The 25,478-nt window shown below is 40.4% G+C and overlaps 1 protein-coding gene across 1 annotated transcript in view; it reads right to left on the bottom strand.

The window, feature by feature from the left end:
* LOC150096673 (twitchin-like) overlaps nt 1-25,478 on the bottom strand; it is a 2,440,784-nt gene that overhangs the window by 646,553 nt on the left and 1,768,753 nt on the right. Inside the window, exons 96-97 of the mRNA XM_090408679.1 lie at nt 15,082-15,195; nt 14,873-14,977 (exon numbers count right to left, since the gene is read on the bottom strand). Coding sequence (XP_090264805.1) covers nt 14,873-14,977; nt 15,082-15,195 — 219 coding nt within the window. The remainder of the gene's footprint in view (nt 1-14,872; nt 14,978-15,081; nt 15,196-25,478) is intronic.

Raw genomic sequence — 25,478 nt, forward strand, 5'->3', positions numbered from 1 at the left:
TCCTGATTTAGAAATTTATTAATCTTTTATAATAGAGTGACATCTGAGTTGGGCAAGTGCAATGGATACACAGTGATACTTCTGGATTTTGCTAAGGCTTTTAACAAGATATCCCATGGAATACTGTTGCACAAATTAGAACAAATGGGAATGAATACTAAACTTGTAATATCTATAAGAGAATGGCTCATGGAGAGATAACAGAAAGTAGTGTATGGAGGAGCAGAGCTCAGGATGAGGCAGGTTACCAGTGGTGTGCCTCAGGGCTCTGTGCTGTTATTGTTTAATTTGTACATAAATGATATAGGAAATGGCTTGAAGGGAGATATTCAGTTGTTTGCTGATGAAGCAAAGTTGAGTAGTACAATAAAAAATCAAGCTGATGTTGAGAGTTTGCAGGATGATTTAAATAAGCTGGCAAAATGGGCAAAAGGAAATGGTTGTCAGTTCAATGTGGAAAAGTGTCAAGTCATGCATTTTGGGATTAAAAAATTATCTGTGTACCACATTAATGGAATGGTACTCCAAGAGATTGATGAGGGACTTGGGTGTGTTGCTGGACAGGGAGTTGAAATTCAGAGGACACATTGCTAAGGTGTCCAAGACAGCACATAGGATTAGTTGCTTATTGAAGAACACACTAACGTTCAGAGATAAAGAGGTTATTATTGCTCTTTATGAGGCATTAATACTTCCATTTGGATTACTGTGCTCAGGTCTGGTCACTTGGGTTCCTTGGAGATGAGGAGGTTGTGGATGATGTAAAAAATGCTCCCTACATTGATGGATTGAGAGCTTGTGGATTGCAGAGGTTGGTTGACAGGCAGAGAAGAGGGGATATGATAGAAACATTTAAATTAATAAAAGATTTTTATACGATTGATGCAGGGTAAAATATTTCAGCTGTGTGATAGTGATGGAAGAATAAGAGGTCATCCCTGGAAATAAAGGAAAAGTGTGGTTAACAAGGGTGTGAGCACTAGATTTTTTGCTTGGAGGGTGGTGAATGAGTGGAATGCATTGCCTGACTCAGTTGTGAGTTCTTCGTCTGTAAATGAATTCAAGAAGAGGTATGATAGATATTGTTTTTATAGTTTGGGTCTCCCATGATGAGTCTTGTGACTAATTGGAGATACCCATATAATAATAATAATAATAATAATAATAATCAGTATTCCACAATTCTGATATCTCTCTCCACTATCTCAGTATCACAACAGAAACCAGGAGACCAGACCTGCACACAACAGTCTAAGTGAGTTGAAAGTTTTTGAAAGTTTATTTTTCACTTGGTTAGAGTATAATAAATTTAGTTTAATCCTTTATCCAAGTGTGAGCAAACAAAGTTTGCGCCTGAAAGTATCTTCAGGACTAGGGCAAGGTGATACAACACCAGGGCAACTCGTTGCAAAGGTGTAGCAAGCTACCAACACTCCTGTCTCAGTATCTCCTTTAATGCAAAACACATCTCCTTGCGGATATGTCTCATGTTATGCATTAAGGGAAGGGCCACTACCCAGACTAGTTTCGACCTTTATTGAGGTCTCTTCAGTGGGAGCCAGGCCCAAGCCGAGATACTAGGCAGAAGCATTCGTAGGTCATCTCTACCTATAGGAGTTGCCAAATGGTGTGCCACCCTTTTTTAATAAATTACTCTGGATTTAGAGAAAGATGTTGAAAGTTTATTTTTCACTTGGTTAGAGTATAATAAATTTAGTTTAATCCTTTATCCAAGTGTGAGCACTCTAACCAAGTGAAAAATAAACTTTCAACATCTTTCTCTAAATCCAGAGTAATTTATTAAAAAAGGGTGGCACACCATTTGGCAACTCCTATAGGTAGAGATGACCTACGAATGCTTCTGCCTAGTATCTCAGCTTGGGCCTGGCTCCCACTGAAGAGAACTAGGTCTGGCTACTCACTGATGAGACCTTTCCGCCAAGACGTCAAAGAGAGCTCCAGTTCGAAGAAGAAAGAACCTGTGCCTACCAGTCCAAAAGAGGATCCAGTTCCTGCGGCCCGAAGAGAGAGCTCCATGCTCAGATTCCTCTGTAGAACCCAAGCTTTGGTAAGACCTTTCTTTTTTTTTTCTCTCCTTATCTGTTGTTTTGCCCACATTTTCTGGTCTCGTTTTGTTTGCCGCGAGGAACGCCCTGCGTTCCTCGACTTTGCCCTCCCTTACATCCCCTCTCTACAATTGTAGTCAGGAATTTCTGTAACTATGTCGCATTTTTTGCCAAGAACTAAGACGCTCGGTATTGAGCTCACGAAGCCTGTAGATCAGCGGACGTTAGCGGGAGCTCTAATCCAGACAGTAGGGGCTGAAAATATATACGGATTCATACCATATGGGAACAATAGATTTCAAGTAGTGGTCAAAAACGACCAAACAAAAAAGAAATTACTAGAAGGTTTTATTTGTTGTGGACAAACAATCAGACCATTCCTCGTAGGAAGCCTACGCAAAACGCTAAAAATAACTAGGTTTCCTCTAGAATACCTAGAGAATGAACCTGAAGTCAAGAAATTCTTCAGTCAATGGTGGGAAATCCATGAGATTAAAGCACTTGAGCACGCCGACTATAAGGGATGGAAAACAGGAGACGTTGAAATCCTGATTGACATGAAAAAAGAAGTCCCCAATTTTGTTTTTTTGGGGGGAACGAGGGTAATGGTGAACTACCCAGGTGTGAAAAAAAGGTGCTTTAGATGCAATTCGGAGGAACACCTTGGGGCAGATTGCCCTCGAATACAATGCAGAAATTGCAAATCGTCAAAGCATAAAATGGAAAGCTGTACAGAACCCTGTATTAAGTGTGGGGCTCTGACCCACAAATTGGACACATGTCCGAACAAGACACACTCAGAAGCAATAGGAGGGACCATAACACCGATTAGGGCAACGCCCATCGGGAACCCTGAGAAAATATCAAGGAGCGATTTTCCGGAGCTCGGCCAGCAGGCTGAAAAGGAAGCAGCAACGGAAACGAAAACCCCAAAGATACCCAAGGCAAGTCGCCACACACAGAACATCACCAGCATCAATGTGGCAAACCATGAAGCTTGCAGGAAAGAGGAAGAGGTCACACCCAGCGCCCCAACAAAGCGCGCAAGAGAAACGGAATCACAGGAAAAGAAAAAAGCGAAACAAAGCAGCATGATGTCATCGGAGGATGAAACAGAGTACACAGAGACCACAGGTCAACGTCGAATAATAGGCGAAAAGCCCCTCGACAATGACGTTACAATGTTAGAGAGCCTACCCCCAGTAATGGATCAAGTGGCACAACCCCAAGTCCACGAAATGGACTCTGACGAAGACAGGGACTCTACAGACAGGCTCGTCATTGTCTCGGATGCTCAAAGTGCAACCAGCTCCGACGAGGAACCAGAACCGGCTTTCATAAAACAAACACCAGATAACGCCCCCCCCTCATTCTAACACCACCATGGAAGTTAAAATCGCAACTTTAAACACTAACGGACTACGCAACCCCTTTGCGCAAAGCGCTGTCTGGAGGCTAATGTTAACACACAAAATTAATATCCTCCTGATACAAGAAACCCATTTCTATAAGCATTGGGACGTGGAGAACTTCTCAAGAAGCTATCCGGTCACCAGCTACTGGTGCTTCGGGGACGCTCACTCGCGAGGGGTGGGGATACTAATTCGCCCCCCAATCGCGGGGGGGTTCTTCAACGTCCAAAAAGACGCCGCAGGACGCCTAGTAACGGTGGACTGGAAGTACGGTGGCCGTACCATCCGACTTGCTGCAGTTTACGCCCCGAACAATCCATACCACAGAAGTGGTTTCTTCTCTGCCCTTGAAAACTATCTCCTGGGAGTAGAACACCTAATAGTTGCAGGAGACTGGAACTGTGTGGAAGACACACGTCTAGACAAAGTAGGCGGGAACGCAAACAACGGAACTGGCGGCATTGCCGCTTTAAATCGATGCTGTATAAATTTTGACCTCGTCGATATCTGGAGGCGGAATAACCCCGCCAAAGTAGAAACTATGTGGGGCCGCGGCCAGATATCGACAAGACTAGACAGGCTGTACGTGTCCCAAAACCTGGAACAATATGTTCAGAGGATACGTCACACCGCAGTGCATAACTTGACAACCGACCACAAGATGGTCATTCTAAAAATCACGCTCCCAGAGGTGATGGAAACAGCCAGAGGTCCTTGGAGGCTCCCTCCCACCTTCCCCAGTCTTTTCAGCGACCAGCTACAGAACCTCTGTGACAGATGGACAAACACCAACTGGGACTGGGAAAACTGGCTGACCTTCAAGAGGCAGGCTAGGGAACTGTTCCAAAAATGTGGACGCGAAAGGGCCTACCAAAAACGCAAACGGCTGAGGGATCTCTACAGGGAACTCGGCTGGTACCGGACAAACGAACGGAGCGGAGTTCCCTGCGGAGATCTCATCAGACAAGTAGAAATAGAACTGCTGCAAGAGCGGCAGAGTAGAGTCGAGGACCTCGACTTTCGAACGAGACTCTATCTCAGACATTTGGAAACACCTTCCGCCGCATTCTACAACCAACAACGGGTGGCGGCTAATGATGAGAAAACGATTCACCAGATCGAGGAGAAGGGCCAGATTTTACGCTCAACCCACGAAATACTCCGTCACTTTCATCAGCAGTATATCGGTATCTTCTCTGACCGGCAGGGCACGGATGACTTCAGTGAGTGGGACGCAACACGTTTTCCCGATCATCTTAGTGCCCTGTAGGACAGGCCGATAACTGCAGCCGAATTAAAGGCCACGTGCAGAATGATGAAAACAAAGAAGACCCCAGGGCCAGACGGACTGGGGATAGAATTCTATAGATCTATCTGGGAATTTGCATTGGCAGCGTTAATAAACATCTTTAACGAATTCCTCACTTCGGGAAACATCCCCGAGGAATTCGTTAAGAGCCACACCATCTTTATCCCCAAGAAAGACCGAGATCGGACTTTGTCGAACAACTGGCGTCCAATCTCCCTAACCAACGTAGACTACAAGATTTTTGCAAAAATTATCTGTACGCGCCTTAAGGGCGGTATCGAAAAAATAATAACAAGCTCACAGGTCTACGGGATCCCTGGTAGATCTATGGAATTCAATCTCTTTTTGTTAAGAGACTTGATCAAACTGGCCAAAGAGAAAAAATATCCTCTGGCACTTCTCTCCACCGACCTGGAGAAAGCGTTTGACAGCGTCAACCACAGGTACTTGCAGAACATCCTACAAAAAACAGGCGTGGGCTCGAGACTTCGGCGTACAATTAAAAACATGTATGCGGAAGCCACGACCCAACTATCTATTAATGGGTTTCTAACAGAACCAATCCGCATAAATAGAGGGGTTAGGCAAGGCTGCCCGCTAAGCCCCCTCCTCTTCTCCCTAGTATTAGAACCCCTAATCAAAAGAATTGATAACACCCCCGCAATTAACGGTATTCCACTGCCCCAAGGCTCCAGACAATGCAAAATAGTGGCATATGCAGACGATGTAGTGGCTACACTCAGAGACTCTGAGTCCATCTATATCTATCTGCACACGCTGCAAAAATTCAGCATAGTCAGTGGTCTTCGCGTTAACGCACAAAAAACCAAAATCAAAAGTTTCGGAAATTTCCATAGCACTGGACTTCCCTACGGTTTAACGCTACAGACACAGCCTCTAACTATACTAGGCGTGCCCTTTTCAGACACCCTAGCACTACCAATCCAAAAATTGCAGGAGACAAGCAGGGAAAGGATAAGGCTGTTCAAACCAACCTTCTTCTCCTTTTATGGCAGAGCGACAGTAATAAAAACAATCGTCACCCCAATGCTGATGCACACTGTCAATATCACAGGCATCACACTGGCACAAGAAAATAAATTAACCAAAGAACTCCTGGATTTCTTCTGGAATGGGAGAAAACGCGAAGTAAAGAAAGAATACCTACAACTCAAACAGGAAGAAGGGGGTTATGCTCTGCCCGATCACAGAAGCTTGCTACAAGCAAACACGTTCAAAACCGTACGGAAGGCCTTAAACTCCAACCACATTTCTGGCCTACTAATTAGATATTTTATAGGACTTTTCCTCCCCCTCTTTGGGATCACGGACTATGCTGGACCCCGCGCAAGGGGGGTGCCCAAGTGGTACCGTACAGTAGGGAAATCGATCACAACACTCAGAGACAGAGGAATAGCAATCCTCACTCACAAACCCAAAGCAGTATACTGGGATTTCTTCCAACTTTCCAGGCGTGATACAAAAAATTAAATTCTCTTCAGAAACATCAAAAATAGCTGGGGACAGCCTTTTCATCGGGATCTAGCCTGGAGAATAGCCTACGGGCGGCTCCCGGTGAAACTGGTGAAATCCCGGCATGTACCTAACCCGTGCGACCCATTCTGCGATGTCTGCCGGGACGTGGAAACGGTGGACCACTTCTTTTATTTTTGCCCACCAGCCCAACGCATCTGGCGGAGACTCAGCATAGCATTGGGAATCCCCATGCTGACAGTAGAAGAGGTCGTACGACTACAATTCCCGCCACAGTCCAAAAAACCCAAAAGTTCACTATCTTCCTAATCAATGTACTAAAATATCACATCTGGAAAGTACGGAAAAAATCCCAGGTACGAGACGCAAATTTAATGTATGCAAGAATAAGAAAAGGTTTCTTTTTCTACTTACCCAAATTTCTTGCACAAGAAAGGCACTTACTAGGAGACTTTAAATTTGTGAATCAATACTGCAAACCACCGACAATATGCTTTCTTATACAGGGACGCATCAGGCCCTGTATATCTCTTTAGAACCCAAAAAAACCCACCACCACCCCCCCACCCCAGGAAAAAGATTAACCACTCTGTCTCCCCTAGCCACAAAGCTTTCGCTGGCACGGTTTCTTTACTCCAAACAAGGGGGGGAGAGCTGAGAACCCGGGCGGCGAAGGCTTACTGCGAGGCGGTGCAGCTCCTCGTGAGCGGCATCTCCCGGGCCAGTCTCTTCCCCATTCTAAGTCCCAGTGGTACCAGGTATACAAGTTCCTCAAAAAGTTCCTATTCACTCCTACTTACCGGACCTTAAGTCCTGTTATTTTAGATTTAAATTAAATATTTAAATAAGTACTATTATTTACATCTTGTCTTAAAAAAAAAAAAAAAAAAAAAAAAAAAAAATTACCTGGAATAAAAATAAGGATATTATATCTAGTAACATAAAAAGAACCTCCATTAACACTGGAGTAAATCATTACTTTAGATAAAATAATATGTGAACTATAGACAAAAGTCTATCTTTAACCTTTTTTCTGAACAGATAAATTGAGTTATATGTTACAGACCAATTAGCCATTAAGGCTAAACAGGTTGACTGAGGCCTCTTTTTACCTCCTACTATCCTACTCTATCTTATATCATACTCCTCTTTTACTGTCTGCTGATCCTCAGCATGCTTTATTCTCCAAAGGCCAATGATGAGAGACATGAACTCCCATTCTACCTCAATAAAGGTCGAAACTAGTCTGGGTAGTGGCCCTTCCCTTAATGCATAACATGAGACATATCCGCAAAGAGATGTGTTTTGCATTAAAGGAGATACTGAGACAGGAGTGTTGGTAGCTTGCTACACCTTTGCAACGAGTTGCCCTGGTGTTGTATCACCTTGCCCTAGTCCTGAAGATACTTTCAGGCGCAAACTTTGTTTGCTCACACTTGGATAAAGGATTAAACTAAATTTATTATACTCTAACCAAGTGAAAAATAAACTTTCAACATCTTTCTCTAAATCCAGAGTAATTTATTAAAAAAGGGTGGCACACCATTTGGCAACTCCTATAGGTAGAGATGACCTACGAATGCTTCTGCCTAGTATCTCAGCTTGGGCCTGGCTCCCACTGAAGAGACCTCAATAAAGGTCGAAACTAGTCTGGGTAGTGGCCCTTCCCTTAATGCATAACATGAGACATATCCGCAAGGAGATGTGTTTTGCATTAAAGGAGATACTGAGACAGGAGTGTTGGTAGCTTGCTACACCTTTGCAACGAGTTGCCCTGGTGTTGTATCACCTTGCCCTAGTCCTGAAGATACTTTCAGGCGCAAACTTTGTTTGCTCACACTTGGATAAAGGATTAAACTAAATTTATTATAGTCTAAGTGAGGTCTTATCAAGGCCTTGTAAAGAGGAAAAATGACATCCTTATCTTTACACGTGAACATTTGTTTCAACATTGCAATTATCCTTTGAGTTGCATTTGCAATCTTTACTACATGGCACCTGAACTTCAACTTCCAATCTACTAACACTCCAAGATCCTTAGCCTCATTAGTTTCTTCTAGCATAATCACACCAATATAATATGACACTGGATATCTAATCACACCAAAGTGCATGACTTTACATTTATTAATATTTAAATAACAACCATTTTCCTATGATACAAATTCAGCCTATTCAAATCATTCTGCAAGTACTGCATATCAACAGCCCTCCCGATTAGCCTACCTATCTTTTCATCATCAGCAAATAGTCCGTGTGGTTAGCTTAGTGGCTATGCACTTCGCAACCATATGCCTAGGGAAGGAGTGTCCTAGGTTCGATTCCCTTCAACAACATCAGGAGCTTAAGGATCCTTCTCAGCCATAGCCAAGTTAGCTGGTCTTTGGTATGAACAGAAGGGTCTTTCACTATCACTGTCCACAGTTTATCTGGGGTTTTTCATCCTGCAAGTAGGCAAACCAGTTCTGTGAACACACAAGCTACAGGCATAGGATATAGTACTTAATCAATCATTAGGAGGGCTCAACCAGTCCTAAGGGGGCAGTCGAGGAATGGCAGGAACCTCACACGAATAAAAAAAATTCAGCAAATATTTGTATGTCACATGTCAAATCCTTCCAATGTCATTAATGTACAGATTGAATAACAATGGACCAAAGACTAATCCATGAGGCACAAAACTGGTTAATTTGAATCCTGCACCTTCCCCCCATATACTACTTTTGGATATCTGTCAGTCAGTCATCCTCTTATCCATGCTCATAGTTTAAAAATCCAATCCCATATATTCTCCAATTTATGAAGAATTCATGGGATTCAACGTTGTATTCTGTCAAAAGCCTTAGCAAAATCCAAAAGTATCGTGGTGTATCCATTTCCCTTGTCTAACTCTTAGTGGTAACATTATAAAATGATGAACAAGTTCTTACACATGACCTTCCCTTAGTAAACCCATTTTACTCATTGCAAAGTAGAGATTCACTGCCAACCCATTTCTAAATGCAAGCCAATTTTAGAATCTTCAGCACCACTCTTGAGATACTAATCAGTCGATAGTTGGATACACCAGTCTTTGCACCACTGTTGCGCAATAGAATTACCATACATTCTTTCCATTCTTTCAGAATCTTCCCTGTTCTGATACTCATATTAAGCAGCCTGGACAAAGGAATAGCCAGTTCAGCTCAACATGCTTTTAGCACACATGCTGATATCCCACCAGCTAAATTCTTATTTAGTTTGTGCAACAGCTCTAATTCCTCGTCCTCATACACCTGAGTTTTTTCATCCAGTGAAGTGGTATCAGTGAGCTCAATGTTGCATTCACCAGGTTGATAGCTTTTAACAAAATGGGCAGTCATCAGTTGAACAATCTCTTCTGCATCTGTTACCCTCACACCATATGCATTTAGATGAGTTATTCTTTCATATTCATTCTTTCTTTTACTTGCAGCATATCGATAGAATTCTTGTGGATTGTCTTTAGTACACAGAGCCAGTTTCATTTCATACTCAGACTTTGCTTTCCATACAACAGTTGTGACTGTTCTAGCCTGCTGCTTATTACGTTCACAATGGAAGTCATCCTTATGCACACGGTATTCCTTCCACATCGTCCTTTTCTAACAAATCTCTTGCTTAATAAGATTACACATCCATTTGACTCATATTTATTTATTCTTCAAACACTCAGGACACATTCTGATATCACAGCACTCAAGTGTTGTTGAAATGCTTCTCATGCACTCTCGATATTCTTTCCATCCAGCAACCGATCCCTTTCTACTGAACTCAATATACTCCTTAGTTGGTTATAATTTCCTGCTTTGTAATTCAGTATGTAACCTTTTCTGAATGGAACATTCATAAACTTAGTCACTTCCCAAGTGAGTACCACATTATCACTGTCACCAACAACCAGTGGCAGAATAGTTACATCTTTAATGGAAATGCCCTCTGACACTATAATCAAATCTAGATGATGAATAACAGAGGGGATAATGTACATCCTTGTCTCACACCTGATTTAACTTCAGAACATCTTCTATAACTTCTTCAATTCTAACTGCTGACTTACAACTCAAACAAAGATTACAGGGTGTTCGGGATAAATTTGACAGTTTCGTAAGGAAAAAGAAAATCTTCTTTGTATCTATTAAATTTAATGAATTGACAAAAAACATTACAGGCAGAGTTAATTACAATACTATCAACAAGATTTACTCAAAATAACCACCATTAGCATCGATCACAGCTTCAATCCTGCTTCGGAACCTCGAACAAGCTGATGCTACAGTCTCCCTGGGAAGGGCCGCAAAAACTGTTTTAATTTTATCCATTAACTGGGCTTTTGTATTACTGGAAGTGCGATTGGTGTCTTTTTCAACTGCGCCCCATACAAAATAATCCATGGGGTTAAGGTCTGGGGAGTTTGGAGGCCAAACATTTGGACTGGTGAAGTCGTAGAAATTTTCAGACAACCATTTTTGACTTTTCCCAGACGTGTGGCAAGGGGCCGAATCCTGCTGCCATACATACGGCCTACCATTGGCTACCCTTGTTATCCAGGGCTTGACTACAGTGTTTAGCAACTCCACGTAGCCATCTGAAGTCAACCTGAGGCCCTCTTGGAAAAAATGCGGGGGCATCACATTGCCTTCAGAGGATACACATCCGAAAACCATCACAGTTTGGGGAAATTTAGTCTGCATTACACGAGGAATGTCCTTTGTACTGTATGCAAGCCATCTGTTATTCTGCGTGTTGTGTTTTTGATCCTGGCAAAAGTTTTTCTCATCGGAAAAGAACCAGATTGTTTGTGGTTCTGCAGGATGTTTCACTTTGCTTAGAAGTTTCTTCGCGTTTATCAAACGTTTTTCACGGGCCTTTTCTGTAAGCAGCTGACCTTTGCGGCGCTTGTATGAGTAGTAGCGGAGGTCTTCATTGAGTGCAAGCTTCATAGTAGAGGCTGCAACATTCATTTCACGTGACAAAGCCCGAATTCCAATGCCAGGGATCTTCAACACCTGTTCCTGCAGATTTGCGAGGAATTCTGCTGTACGAACGCAATCAGATCGTCTGCTAGGGATCTTTCTTCTTGCTACATCCTCGTAGTCACCATTGCAAGTCTCTAGTTCATGCCTGATTGTTTTTACTGTATTCAGGGAGCATTGGGCAGCAGTCGAAATATCCTTATTTTGATGGCCGGCACGAATCATCATGATACAAGTTATTCTCTTCCATGATTCAGGTGGGTTCCAGCTATCCATCCTTTCTGACATCTTGTATATGAATGAAGAAGGGTCCAACCTTTTAAATGAAGAGAAGTGTGTGTTAATACATGTAACTTACGGAAAAATATAATTAATTATAAATATGTCAAATTTATCCCGAACACCCTGTAAATATTGCTTGATATAATGTCCCATTTACACCATATAACTATCATTTTGAATAGCTTTCCTCTTGGCACCTTATCATATGCCTTTTCCAGATTACAAAACTTAAATACTGATCCTTGCTATATTCCTATGATTTCTCAACCTACTTGTCTTAAAGTGAAAATCTGATCCTGAGAGCTCTATTTTGCCTGAATCCTGCTTGATTTCCACCAAGCTTCCCTTCCTCAAGCCTCTTAGCTATTTCTCAAATATACTCGCATAAATCTTACCAAGAACACACAGTAGGTAAATGTCTCTTCAGTTCTCACATTCAGTTTTATTTTCCTTTTTATAGATGGGTACTATGAGAGCTCTATTCCAATTATCCTGAATTTGATCATTCTGTCCGGGTCTTCTGAATTATTATTATTAATATCTGACCTCCATGGAGTCAGAGACTCATCAGAATTATGCACTCAATAATTGGACATTGAATTATACAGTGCAGCCACTGTCAAACGTTTATATTTGAGCATTTCTGGTCGAGTATCATCTACTCCAGCTGCCTTTCCACATTTGAAGTTTTTGATGGCTTTTTCTATTTGATGTGAATTGATATTCGTCCAGAGACGAGTGACCAAGATGATAGCAGGTCTGTGGAATGAACCTTATGAGAATAGGTTGAAGATTTGTGGGTTGCAGAAATTGGTCGATAGGCGAAGGAGGGGTGATATGATTGAGACATTCAAATTACTGAAGGGTTTCTATAAGATTGATCCAGAAGATATTTTTGAAAATATGACTGGTGGTGGGAGGACTAGGGGCCATGAATGGAAGCTGGGCAAGAGCATGGTTGACAAGGGTGTTAGAGCTAGGTTTTTTACTTGGAGAGTGGTGAATGAGTGGAATAAGCTTCCAGAGTCTGTTGTGGGTGCTATGACCGTGAATGAGTTCAAGGCAAGGTATGATAGATACTGTGTCAATGTCGAATAGTTGTTCTTGACATGATGTTAGGGCCTCCCTCAATGAGTCTGTCGACTCCTTGGAGTTGCCGGGAACAATAATAATAATAATAATAATAATAATTATATATATATATATATATATATATATATATATATATATATATATTCCTGAATGCATTCTTATGGAATTTTTTTTTCTTTTGAAGTGCTGCCGCCTTTTTATGTATCAATCTTTTGAAGTAATTACACTATACCTCAAGTTTTACTCCAGTTTTAGCATCACATTCATCATATATCATTTATTTTGCATAATGTTTCCTTTCCTTCATTTCTAAGAGTTTTCAATAGCCCCCAGAATATTTTGTTACCATCCTGATATTTATTTTCTACCTTCTTACCAAAGTTTTTCCATGACTTTTGTTTAGCTGGTTTTACAAACTACTTTGCTTTCTTACATTTGCCACTGTATTCTCTAAGAGCACTAGCTGACTTATTTGCCAGGAATTTTTGATATGCTTTCTTCTTTTCCTTGACTGCCTCCTTAATTTATTGTGTCCACCACATGGAGTTTTGATTTTTCCATCTTTGAAGACAGCCACATACCACATGTCTCTCTGACTGAATCAAATATTTTATTCAGAGTTTGCCAGAGAATCTCCAAAGTTTAGTTCCTGTTTTCAAACTCTTTCATTTTTTCTTGAATAATGTTTGTGTATTTTAGTCTATGGTTCACATATGAAAGGTGCTCAATTTTGATTCATTTTAAAACTTCTTATACACTCTTCTTTTCAATATGAATTCAATTTTATCCTCCTCCAGATTAAATGGTGATTACTTCCGACGTTGTGCATACACAGTGGAGAGAGTGTAAAGAATAGTATTAAAAATGATATCAGAAGTGTGAAATGCAGAGAACAGGTTGAGAATTTGTGGACTGCAGACATTAGCAAACAGAAGAAAGCAGGGTGTTGTGATAAAGACTTACAAACTTCTAAAGGGGGTCATGCAGTATATCAGTATATACTGCATGACCCAATACATGGAAACAAACATCCATCCAATCACTAATTTTATGGATGATTGGGAGAGGATGAGTGGGCATATTGGAAGTGTCCAAAGAAGACTAACTAATTTCCTAACTGGTCTTTGGGATATGAGGACAGATTGAAGGAATGCTGTTTGCAAAGTCTTGTGAATAGGAGGAAGACAGTGGATATGATTAAGACATTTAAGTTTGTAAAGAGTTGTTACCAGGGTAATGTGGATGAAATTTTTTATAGAATGGAAGAAGTGAGTAAAACAAGGAGACATACCTGGAAGTGGCAGAAGGGAGGTGTGAGCAAAAGGAGCAGGTTCTTTGCATGGAGAGTGGTTGTAAGTGGAATGTGTTACCTGACATCGTGGTGAATGCAGATACACTGAATGAGACTAAGGCACATTTGATGGACTTTGTGTGTAACAGTGGTTTGCCTCCCGTGATGAGTCTTTTAACTCCATGGAGGTCTGGTTTTAATAATAACAATAATAATATTTGCTGTATGTAAGATGACCACAAAATGTAAACTTATTGCTGACAGCTTCCTACACATGACTTTGTGTTTAATATAATGTGGGCTCAGAAGTCACAGCAGGTATTGTCTTTATTGTAATTCGTGAAGGATATCTTCCCCTACCAGAGGATTGATAAAAATTTTTATGTAGATGAAATTGATAACATTCATGTGATAACACAAGAAAAGTGCCTACTGAATACATTTATTAAATATGAATATCTGAAATACTAATTATATCAGTATATTAACATTATGTAAACTGAAATTAACATAAAAGAGAAAGCTTCTTAGAATACAGCACATGTGACTAACTACACATTACGATATTTTAGGAGATAGTGATCGCATCAAATGTTATCTTATGGGCCAACGTATATGGCAATTAAAGTATAATAAACACAAGTTTTTTTTTGCATGCATGCATGTGTGTTTATTATACTTCACTGCTATTTATAGATGTCGAGTGAAAACCCACTTTCTTGTCATTTAAATGTGGACAGCTAGCTGTGTAAAGGGGAGGATACAATTTCACATGTGCACACGTATATAATCAACAAAATTAGCTCACTTTTTCTATTCCCTGGTTTCATTATGTAAACTGAAATATGAAATATCAAATATTTCATATTTCAGTGGAAGCAATAAACTAAAATATAAGCAAGTAATAATAATAATGATAATAATAATAATACCTGTAATTTTGCTACCACCATCAGAGTAAGGCTTTTCCCACTTTAGATCCACATAACTTTTACCAACTTTTGCAACTACTACATTTTGAGGAGGTGAAGGCACACCTAAGAACCAATAAAAGGATAATATGTTTTACAGCATCATTTTCATGTTAATGTCATGTCCCTGTATTTTATCAAACTGAAAAGCAAATGTTACTTATACTTACCAAATTTAGGTTTCATTTTGAAAAGGGGAGTTGGTGAACTAGGCTTACTAAAACCAGCAGCATTTTTTGCTTTTACACGGAACTCATATTCTGAATTTTCCAATAACCCAGTCACTGAAATATTAAACAAGATCACTTTAGATTTTGATTTCAGTCAATTATAAAAGCAACTCATAATTAGATATTTTGAAATACAGCAATTTATATGAAATCAGACTGCCTCAGAAAAGAGATAGGTTAAAAGGTTATAATAATAATACTAATAGGATAAAACATGGGAGGAAGAACACATGAAAGGTGGAGGGCAAGAACAAAAGTTGATCTACATTTTAAAGTAAAACAGGACGTTCATAAAGGAATGGAAAAGGATAAAACTCTTCCAATTCACAAAATGCCGGCCCAGTTGGCTGAGTGGTTAGTGTATCTGCTCTCCAGCCAAAAGGCTGCAGGTTTGAATCTTGCCGTGGGCACGGATGTTTGTGATTGTCTGTGAAAATAATTGTGGTGGTCGGTATATGGTGCTGGTGTAGATGATGATGGTAGTTGTGGTTCGTTTTAGTTGGTGGATTAAGTGGTGGAGAAGGAGAGTTATAGAGTAGGCACCCTCCCTCGATGACTCCTTGGAGGTGTCACGTAGTAATAATAATAATAGAAGAAGAAGAAGACTGGTGATAAGAATACAAAGTATGGGCCAGTTTGTTTGCCTGGAGTTGCAGTTAATATACTGGTGATGGCTAGAGCTAGGTTACAGAATTCAGTTGATAATAGCAGTGTTCTTTATGACAGTTAGGATGAGTTTGTTAAATAGAAGTCGTATTTTATTAATTTGCTTATGTTGTACAATAAAGTGATGAATGCACTGGATAAGGGTCATGCATATATGGTGGTATACTTACATTTTGTAAAGCCCTTTGACAGACTGCCACATGACAAGTGTTTGCAATTAAATTTGTAGGGCAATGTGGTCAGATGTTAGATTAGCAAAGTTGGATAAAAGATTTGCTGTCAGATAGGTATTAGGAAGTTGTGTATTGGGAAGCAGTATCCTGAAAGAGGATACTGCTCCCAATACACAACTTCACTAGCAGTGTGCTGTAGGGATCTGTTTTGCGGAACATTATTGTGTAACTTGTATATTAATGATATTGAGACAGGCTTAACTGGAGATATGCAGCTGTTTGCAGATAACAAAAAATTGCACAGATGATCAGATTGTAGCATTACAAATGAATCTGAATGGACTGCACAGGTGGGCAAGTGAGTGGAGCATCCAATTTGGTGATGTAAAGTGTAAGGTTCTGAAATTTAGTTGAACTAGAATGGGATGAAAAGCATAAAGTTTTCAGATAAGTTTTACTAGGAATAATTAAGTATATATGCGTAATTGTTTAAGTAAGAGCGGCTGTAAACGTTGTACGCTACCGATATTATTAGTGTGGGGGTTTTTTTTCTTGCTTAAACTAAATACGAAAACGTTAATATTAGACCTAGTAACCTGCAGAGAAAAAAAAAATGGCGGCTGCATTGTCATTCCATGATTTTAATTTGGATTTCAGTAGGTTCGTTAAGTGTGAGGTCTGTTATATGTATTCCTTCGATTACATAAATGATTTGTGGATGTTTAGTGCAGATGGAAGAAGGGTGTGTGCGAAATGTGACCTGAACGAGGAATTGTTGAATGCGAATATGAAGTTGATGACAGAAAGTGCTAGTACAGATTGTGTCGCGAGTGCACGTTTGAAAGAGGATGGCGAGAAAGACAGGCGAAAAAATGTTAAAAAATCAGAAAAAAAGAAAAAGAGCGATTTGACAACTGTAGCGGATGTTAAAAGGGACGAAAGTGAGGCGGAAAGAAACGAAATTGAGAGAACGAATGAAAGTAGAAATGGCGTGGTGCAGAAATCGCAAGTAAAAAAAATCGAAAGAATGAATGATAGCGAAAAAAGAATGACTGATGGCGAAAGTTGGACGCATGTTGGAACGAAAGTACTGAACCAAAGAAAGATGAATGACAGTAAAAGTGAGAAGAATGATAGCGAAAGTTGGACGCATGTTAGTCCGAAAGTACGGAAACAAAGAAAGATATGTGAGAGTGAAAGTGAGAAGAATGACAGTGAAAGTTGGACGTATGTTGGACCGAAAGTACGGAAACAAAGAAGGATGAATGAGAGGGAAAATGAGAAGAGAAGGTCGAGAGTTAGAAAGTTAGAAAGATTTAATGATAGAGTGAATGTGTCGCGAGGTTCAGAAGGTGAATTGGATTGGATGAAGCAAGAAATGAAATGGATGCGGAATGAAATTAAGAGAATGCAGGTCAAAACTATTAAAATAAATCATGATGGCATGAAAGAGTTAACAAAAGATGAGCGAGTGGCATTGTATGGCGACTCCATTATTAAAGGTGTGCTAGAGGATAAAATGCACAAGGTATGTTTTCCAGGCGGTAAAATGAGTAGAGTGATTGAGGCATTGAATATGAGGCGGGAACGAGCAAAAGAGTTAATTGTATTAATTGGTACGAATGATTTGAGAGAGAACAAAGAGCATGTCAAAATGAATGTCAGGAGACTGCTTGGAAAGATAAAGGAGAATAGTGTGACAGGAAGGGTGGTCAGTGTGTTGCCTGGGTATGATTGTGGTGAAATGAGGCGGAGAGCAAGGATTATGAATGATATTCTGGCTGAAATGTGTGAGGAGATGGGAGTACAGTTTGTTAATGTGTGGAATGAGTTTGAGGGACGAAGTGAGCTGTATGGGAGCGATGGACTGCATTTGAGTGGTTATGGTGTGAGTCGCTTGGAGAGACTGCTGCTGGAAGGTAGAGAAGTGAATAGAGAGAATGAATCAGATCGAGAGGGGAGTGATGTGGAAGAGCAGGAGAGTAAGACAGGAGAGATTGAAGGAGTGGAAATGAATGTGGAAGTGAGTGTTATGAGTATAGATAATGAGAGAATGGGTGTGCAAGAGGAGCAGCGAAACGGGGAGGCTCAGGGTGGACAGGGATACACAGCGTGAGAAAGGTGGATGCTCTAAGAGGAGGTGAGAGAATGTGTGGGCAGGAAAGTAATGGGATGATCAGGGATCAAAAGGAAACAGATGGAATTGCAAAGGGTTCTAAAATGAAGAAGCAGAAAGGGAAATGGCCCCAGTCCAGCATGGAGAGATCACATCGAGTGAGTGGTATCAGTGGAACTAGCTGTAGATCCAGAAATGAGTTGTTGTGTTTGTATACCAATGCTAGAAGTATAAGAAACAAGGGGGATGAAATGGTTGCACTAATTGCGTCTGTGCACCCAGAGATTGTCGGAATAAGTGAGACATGGTTAGATGAGGATGACATCCTGACAGGAATAGAGATGGAAAGGTATGATGTGTTTCGTGAGGATAGAAGGGGTAAAAAGGGAGGGGGAGTGCTATTGATGATAGAGAAAGAGTTATGTCCATACAAGGTAGAGATGCAAGGGGGAAATGGGGCCAGTGGTTTTGAGGCAGTATGGTGTGAGATAGAGGTGAATAGAATCAAATACTTGGTGGGATGTTGTTATAGACCTGGTAATGTGGATGGTGGTGATAGTGAAATGTATGGTCAAATAAGCCAAGCAAATAAGAAAAGGGTGATCATTATGGGTGATTTTAATTATGGCAATATAGACTGGAATGAAGAGATAGCAACTGGAAGTAAAGAAAATGAGTTTCTTGAGTTTTTGAGGGATAACTACCTCAGACAGTATGTAACAGAGGGCACAAGAGGATTAAGGGTCTTGGATTTGGTCATCTCATCGGAAGATGTAATTATCAATGAGGTATCAAATCATCCACCAATTGGTGAAAGTGACCATGAGGTGATTACTTGGGTGGTTGCCAGCAGTGAAAGTGACCATGAGGTGATTACTTGGGTGGTTGCCAGCAGTGCAAGGACCCCTGTGAAAAAAGGGTATATGTGGAACTACAAGGGGGGTGATTATGAAGAGCTCAGGAGACAGCTTGCAGGTATAGCATGGAATGAGGAGTTAGCTGGAAAAGAGATCAATGCAGCTTGGGGGATTTTCAAAAAATATTTAGTGGATGCAATGTCTAAATGTATACCACGGGTGAGAAGGTTAAATAAGTTAGGTGTGAGATGGATGAATAAAGAGATTAAGCATGCAATACAGAGAAAAAGGGCATTGTGGAGGCAGCATAAGAGAAGTGGAAGTAACCAATTTCATGAGTTCTACAAAGACCAGGCAAGGAGAGTGACTTGGTTGGTGAGAGTAGCTAAAGAGAGGTATCAACAGCAGTTAGCTAATGAAGCTAAAAAGAATCCTAGGGAGTTTTTTCGATATGTAGCCAGCAAAAGAAAGAATGATTATGGAAGGATGACATTGATTGGAGGAAATGGTATAAAGACAGCTGTTGCAGAATGTGTGGTGGAGATACTTAATGAGCAGTTCATAAAGATCTTTCAAACTTGTGAATGTAACTTCATGGAGAGATTAAGAGCAGTTGATGATGGGAGGAGAGACTGACTGTAAGTGAGCAAGAGTTGGGGGAGTTGAGTAAACTAGATGTAAATAAGGCTGTGGGACTTGATAATATATCACCGCGTATTCTGAAGGAATGTGCCAGAGAGTTGACACCTGCCTTGACATATTTTTTTAATACGAGTCTTGCACTTGGTCAAGTCCCTAAAGAGTGGAAGGAGGGCAAGATTGTGCCACTTCATAAAGGAGGTGATCGAACTCAAGCATCAAACTATAGGCCTATCTGTGTGTCAGGTGTTGTGGTTAAGTTGTTGGAGAAGCTTGTGAGAACTAGGATCCAGAGTTGGGTTGACAACAATGGTATAATCTTTGATGGACAGCATGGATTTGCTAAAGGGAGGTCGTGTTTTAGTAATCTACTTACTTATTACAATAAAGTGACTGCTTCCTTGGACAGAGGAGAAGGATACACAGTAATATACTTGGATTTCGCAAAAGCTTTTGATAGAGTACCTCATGATAAGTTGACAGTCAAACTAGAGCAGATGGGGTTGGATATTAGATTAGTGCATTGGATTGGAGACTGGCTATCTGATAGGTATCAACAAGTTGTGTATGGGGGTGCAATATCCAGGAAAAGGAAAGTCACTAGTGGAGTGCCTCAGGGATCTGTTTTAGGGCCATTACTATTTAACTTGTATATTAATGATATTGGCAAAGATTTGGATGGAGATATTCAGTTGTTTGCAGATGATGCAAAGTTGGGACAAACCATAAAGAGTAGTGAAGATGTTGTGGCCTTGCAAGAAGACTTGAATAAATTGAGTGATTGGGCAAGCAAATGGGGATGTGAGTTCAATGTTGCAAAATGTAAGGTTTTAAAATTTGGAAAACAAAGATGGGATGCAGAATTTATGCTTGGTGAGAATATATTGTTGGAAGTAGAGGAAATAAGAGATCTGGGAGTGATAGTGGATAAGGATCTAAAATTTAGGGGTCACATCGCCAAAATTGTGAAGACAACACAAAGACTTCTGGGAATGATGAGGAGGACACTGACGTGTAGAAGTAGGGAGATTCTTGTTCCATTGTATAAGGCTTTGATTAGGCCACACATGGACTATTGTGCCCAGATTTGGTCACCTGGTTTTCAGAAGGATGAAGAGATGTTGGAAAGGGTCCAAAGGCGACTGACTAAGGTAGTTTCTGACCTCTGGAATGTCGAGTATGAGGAAAGATTGAAAAGATGTAATTTGCAGAGACTAGTGGAGAGAAGGAAGAGGGGAGATATGATAGAGACCTACAAGTTGGTAAGGGGTTGCTATAGGATCAATGGTGGAGAAGTTCTGCAGCGAATAGTGGGAGATCAGGGGAGAACCAGAGGTCATCCCTGGAAACTGTATAAAGAGGGTGTGAGTAGGGGAGTGAGAGACAGGTTTTTTTCGTGCAGAGTTGTGAATGACTGGAATGCCTTGCCTGAGAGTGTGGTGTCTGCAAGGAGTTTGAATGTGTTTAAGACCCGGTATGATGAGATGTGTGTGAGATAAAAGGACCTCCTAGATGAGTCTTTGACTCCATGAGGTCTTGTTTAATAATAATAAATTGGAAGCATATATGTGATGACTTCACATCAGGTTGTGAAGTCATCACACCATTATGTCAATGTTAAGCAGGATCATGAAATGCAGAAGTAACCAGATTGTGGGTCAATACTGCATGATTCCATTAATCAGGCTACATATGGATTATTGTTAGCAGACCACCTAATTTTCATGGGGATGAGGATATATTAGAAAGGGTGCTGGAGATGATCAAGTAAAGTGATTTTTAGTCTATATTATGAGGAGTAGGAATGCAGACTGAGGGAGTATTCTTTGCAGAACCTCATGAAGAGGAGGAGGGGATGTGATTGAGGCATATAAGTTGAACTAGAGTAGAACAAGAAGCCATCTCTGGAAGCCAGGAGGATATAAGTAAGGTAGCGAGAAGCAGGCTCTTTGCATGGGGAATGGTTAGTGAGTGGAATACATTTCCCGAGAGTGAATGTGAAAACAAAAATGAGTTTAATGCCATTTGACAAGTTTTGTGGCAGTGGGCCCAGTCCCATGATGAATCTTTTGGCATGTAAATATACAGATATATTATATACTGTACAATATATCTGTACAGCCCTGGTTCAACAGAAAGTGTATCAGAGCAGTCGAAGAAAAAATTTCAGCTTATTGGATATAGCTCACAGCAAGAACTCCGGTTTCACATTCTGCCTATACCAAACCCCACAACAAATCGCAAATCAGTCATCTGTTCACTGAGCATCCACAGATGCCGTATGGTCATTCCAATGCTCAGTGATGTGCCACACCAGGCCTCGCTACATAGTCCTGTTGTATGCTTTTCTGGAAGTTTCAACTCTCTGAAAATCAGTCACTCTGCACACACCATCCATCCATTTCATTGATGGTCTACCACTTCCTCTTTTTTCAGGAACTTTACCTTCTATTACTGTTCTTAGAAGTCCTCCTTCCATTCTTTAAATGTGTCCAAAATATTTTAACTTTCTTCTGTCAATATCCTTAAGGAGCCTTAAAGTTCTACTGATCTTTTCTAACATCTATTCATTATATGATATCCTCAGCAGCCTTCTGTAACACTACATCTCAAAAACAGCTATCCTTTTCTTATCTGACTTCTTTAGGCTCCAATTCATAAGTCTCGCATCCATAAGTTCTTGTTGGAAAAACAACTGCATCCAAAATCCTCAACTTTGTTCTCATGGAGATAGATCCATCCTTCCAGATTTTAGACACATCTCTGACTAATGTTTTAGCCATTCCTAATCTTCTTATGACATCTTCTGAACAGCAATTCTTCACATTATTAATGGATCCCAGGTACTCAAACTTGCTGACTTCCTCAATTCTTTCTCCATTAAGGTACACTTGTTTCTCAAGAGCTTAACTGTTTGTATTTCCTTTGAGAACCATGATCTTTGTCTTGCTAGGATTGAGATGAAGTCTTCTGTTATTACTGATCTTGTTAACTTTATGAAGAATTTGTCCTAGTTCTTCCTTATCATTACAGAGGAGTATGGTGTCATTGGCATAACTCAGATTACTGATCAATCTACCACTATCCAAATTCCTGTCTTGAGCTCATCCAGTGCTTCAAGCATGATATCCTCAGCACATACTAAACAAATGAGGAGAAAGTAAACATCCTTGCCCAACTCCCTTTCCAACCTGAAGCCAATCAGTTAATCTATCACCTGTTCTCACCATGGCTTCTTGTTCCCTGTACAATTCAGCTATGAACCTGATAGTATGTGTTCAGGAAAAACCCATTCTTTCATTACTTCCCAGTTTCACATGCTGAACAGAGTTAAACGCTTTATAGTAGTATAAGAAACACATCGCCAGAGGGAGTCTAAATTCTTTATATTTTTCTATGATCTGTCTAAGGCAAAGATCTGATCTCTGGTTTCCTTATATTTCCTAAAAACCTGCTTATTCCTCGGGCATCTCTGCCTCAATATTGGCCTCAATCCTATTTATCATGATCTTGAATAAAATTTTGCTTGCATGAGATATTAAACTAACAGTTCTGCAGTTCTTGCAAGCCTTCATATCTCTCTTCTTATGTAGTGGTATGAAAATCGACTTCTTCCAGTCTCTAGGACATGATTCTGTCTCCCATATCCTTGTAATCAATCTATGAAACACTCTTATCCCTACATCCCTTGTGGCCTTAATTAACTCTGCTGGGATTCCATCTGCACCTGGGGCCTTATTGATGGTAAGCTGCTTAACTGCTCTTTCAACTTCATGCCTAAGTGGAGGAGGTTCCAAATCAGAATTTTCCTGGTGAGATGACTCTTCCAAATTTTCTTTATCCACTCTATTGTATTTCTCACAGTATTATTTCCATCTGTTTTTGATTTCCAATTTTTCTGTTAGTAATGCTCCATTCCTGTCTTTGATGACATTCAATTTGGGCTTAAACTTGAGCTTTAGGTCATGAACTAAATAAAACATCCTTTTATAATTGTGCCTTCTCATCTGGAACTCTATCTCTTCACATTTATTAGTATAAAATTTTTCCTTGTTTTGCTTGATGGCTCTTCTTACTTCTCTGTGTAGTCTCTTATATTCTTTAGTCCCTGTGTCTCTTTGTTTTTCCAAATGCCCTCTTTTAATTAGTTCCTATGTTGAATCTGATATTGATGGGTCTCCTGGTCTTCTTATTGTGCCGAGATACTTCTTGGCTGTATCCTGTATTATCACCTTGACTCTTTCCCAGAGCATTTCTTATGAGTTCTACTCATTGGTCTCCAAAAAATCATCCAACCAGTTCATGTTTCTTCTGTGAATCCATTAGGAATTACTCTAATATCTAGTCTATTGGGATGAAACTGATTTGAAAGTTTTGGATTCTTAGTCTTACTGTCTTACTTTAGCTCTTACTAGCTGATGGTCTGTACCACAATCTGCTTCAGGACGATATGCACATCAGAGATGCTTGTGTTCCACTGCTGGAGAGCCAGGATATAATCAATCTGGTCCCTTGACTTATCAGTGTTAGATATCCAAGAATAGGTCCATCGTTGGTGTGTCTGGAAGCAGGTATTGGTAATAACTAATCTGTTAGCATGGGCTAATTCTAACAGTCTTTCACCACAGGTATTATGTTCATCCAGACCAAACATGCCACACTCTGGCATGTTTCTCATGTACATAAATGACCTACTCTTAATCACCATTAATCCTATCCACAGTGCTTTACTGATGATACAGGTGATTACAGATAGCCCGTAAGCACTCTCCATTCATTCAACTCATTTGACAAAACCTTCAGTGTACAGATATCCCAAGCATCAAGATCATCTACAACTAGTGCCTTAAAGGAATGCCAGTTTACTGTGCCACTGCAACCATACCAAACCTCCATTTCTTTTCTTTTTTTTTTTTTTTTCAATCTGCTTGCAGTAAGCTGTTTAACAAGCCAGAAGTATTTCCAAACAACTACAGCCTGCAACTCTTTAGAAAATGCCAATACACTTCTGAATCCTCACCTACACTGCAGACATGATAGTGATGTACTTATAGGTCCTTCAATGTCTTGAGTATGAGAACAACACACACACACACACGAACAGAGGGTGGCCCGTAAGTCACATGGTGGTCCATAAGTAATTTTTCATAGAAAGGGCCCATCCATGTGAAGCTGAAAATGGAAGCATTTACATGATGTGGTTTTTCATAACTAATAAAAAAATAAATCTGATGATGTTAAAAAACTTCTGCAGTTGCTTCACAAAGATCAGCCACATGTTTATAGAATGTTCCATGATTTATGGGCCACTCTGGATATATATGGTCTGGGTTAGTCCCGAGGGGGTAGAAAGAGGGGAAATTGGTTCCACTGCATAAAGGTGGTTCCAAGACTGCTGTTGTAAATTACCGACTGATTAGCATATCAGGAATCATTGTCAAGGTCTTAGAGAAATTAGTCAAGAAAAGAATACAGGATTGGATAGATGAAAATGGGATATTGTATGGGGGAAACATGGTTTTGTGAAGGGTAGATCATGCCTCAGTAACTTGCTCACGTTTTATAACACAGTGACGGCTGAACTGGATAGGGGTAATGGGTTTACAGTGATACTACTGGACCTTGCCAAGGCCTTTGACAGGATACCACATGGAACCCTAATCAGTAAACTGGAGCAGATGGGGACAGATATAGGGTTGGTGAGATGGATAGGAGGGTGGTTGAAGGAGAGATACCAGAGAGTGGTTTATGCAGGAGTGGAGTCTAAAAGACGGCTTGTGACTAGTGGTGTGCCACAGGGCTCTGTTCTTGGACCACTGCTTTTCAATTTGTTCATCAATGATATAGGAAAGGATTTGAGAGGAAGTGTTCACTTGTTTGCTGATG

This window comes from Typopeltis vanoorti, chromosome 18 (genome assembly GCF_054136105.1).
Source record: "Typopeltis vanoorti isolate ZY-2024b chromosome 18, IOZ_Tvanoo_1.0, whole genome shotgun sequence".
Taxonomy (NCBI): Eukaryota; Metazoa; Arthropoda; class Arachnida; order Uropygi; family Thelyphonidae; genus Typopeltis; species Typopeltis vanoorti.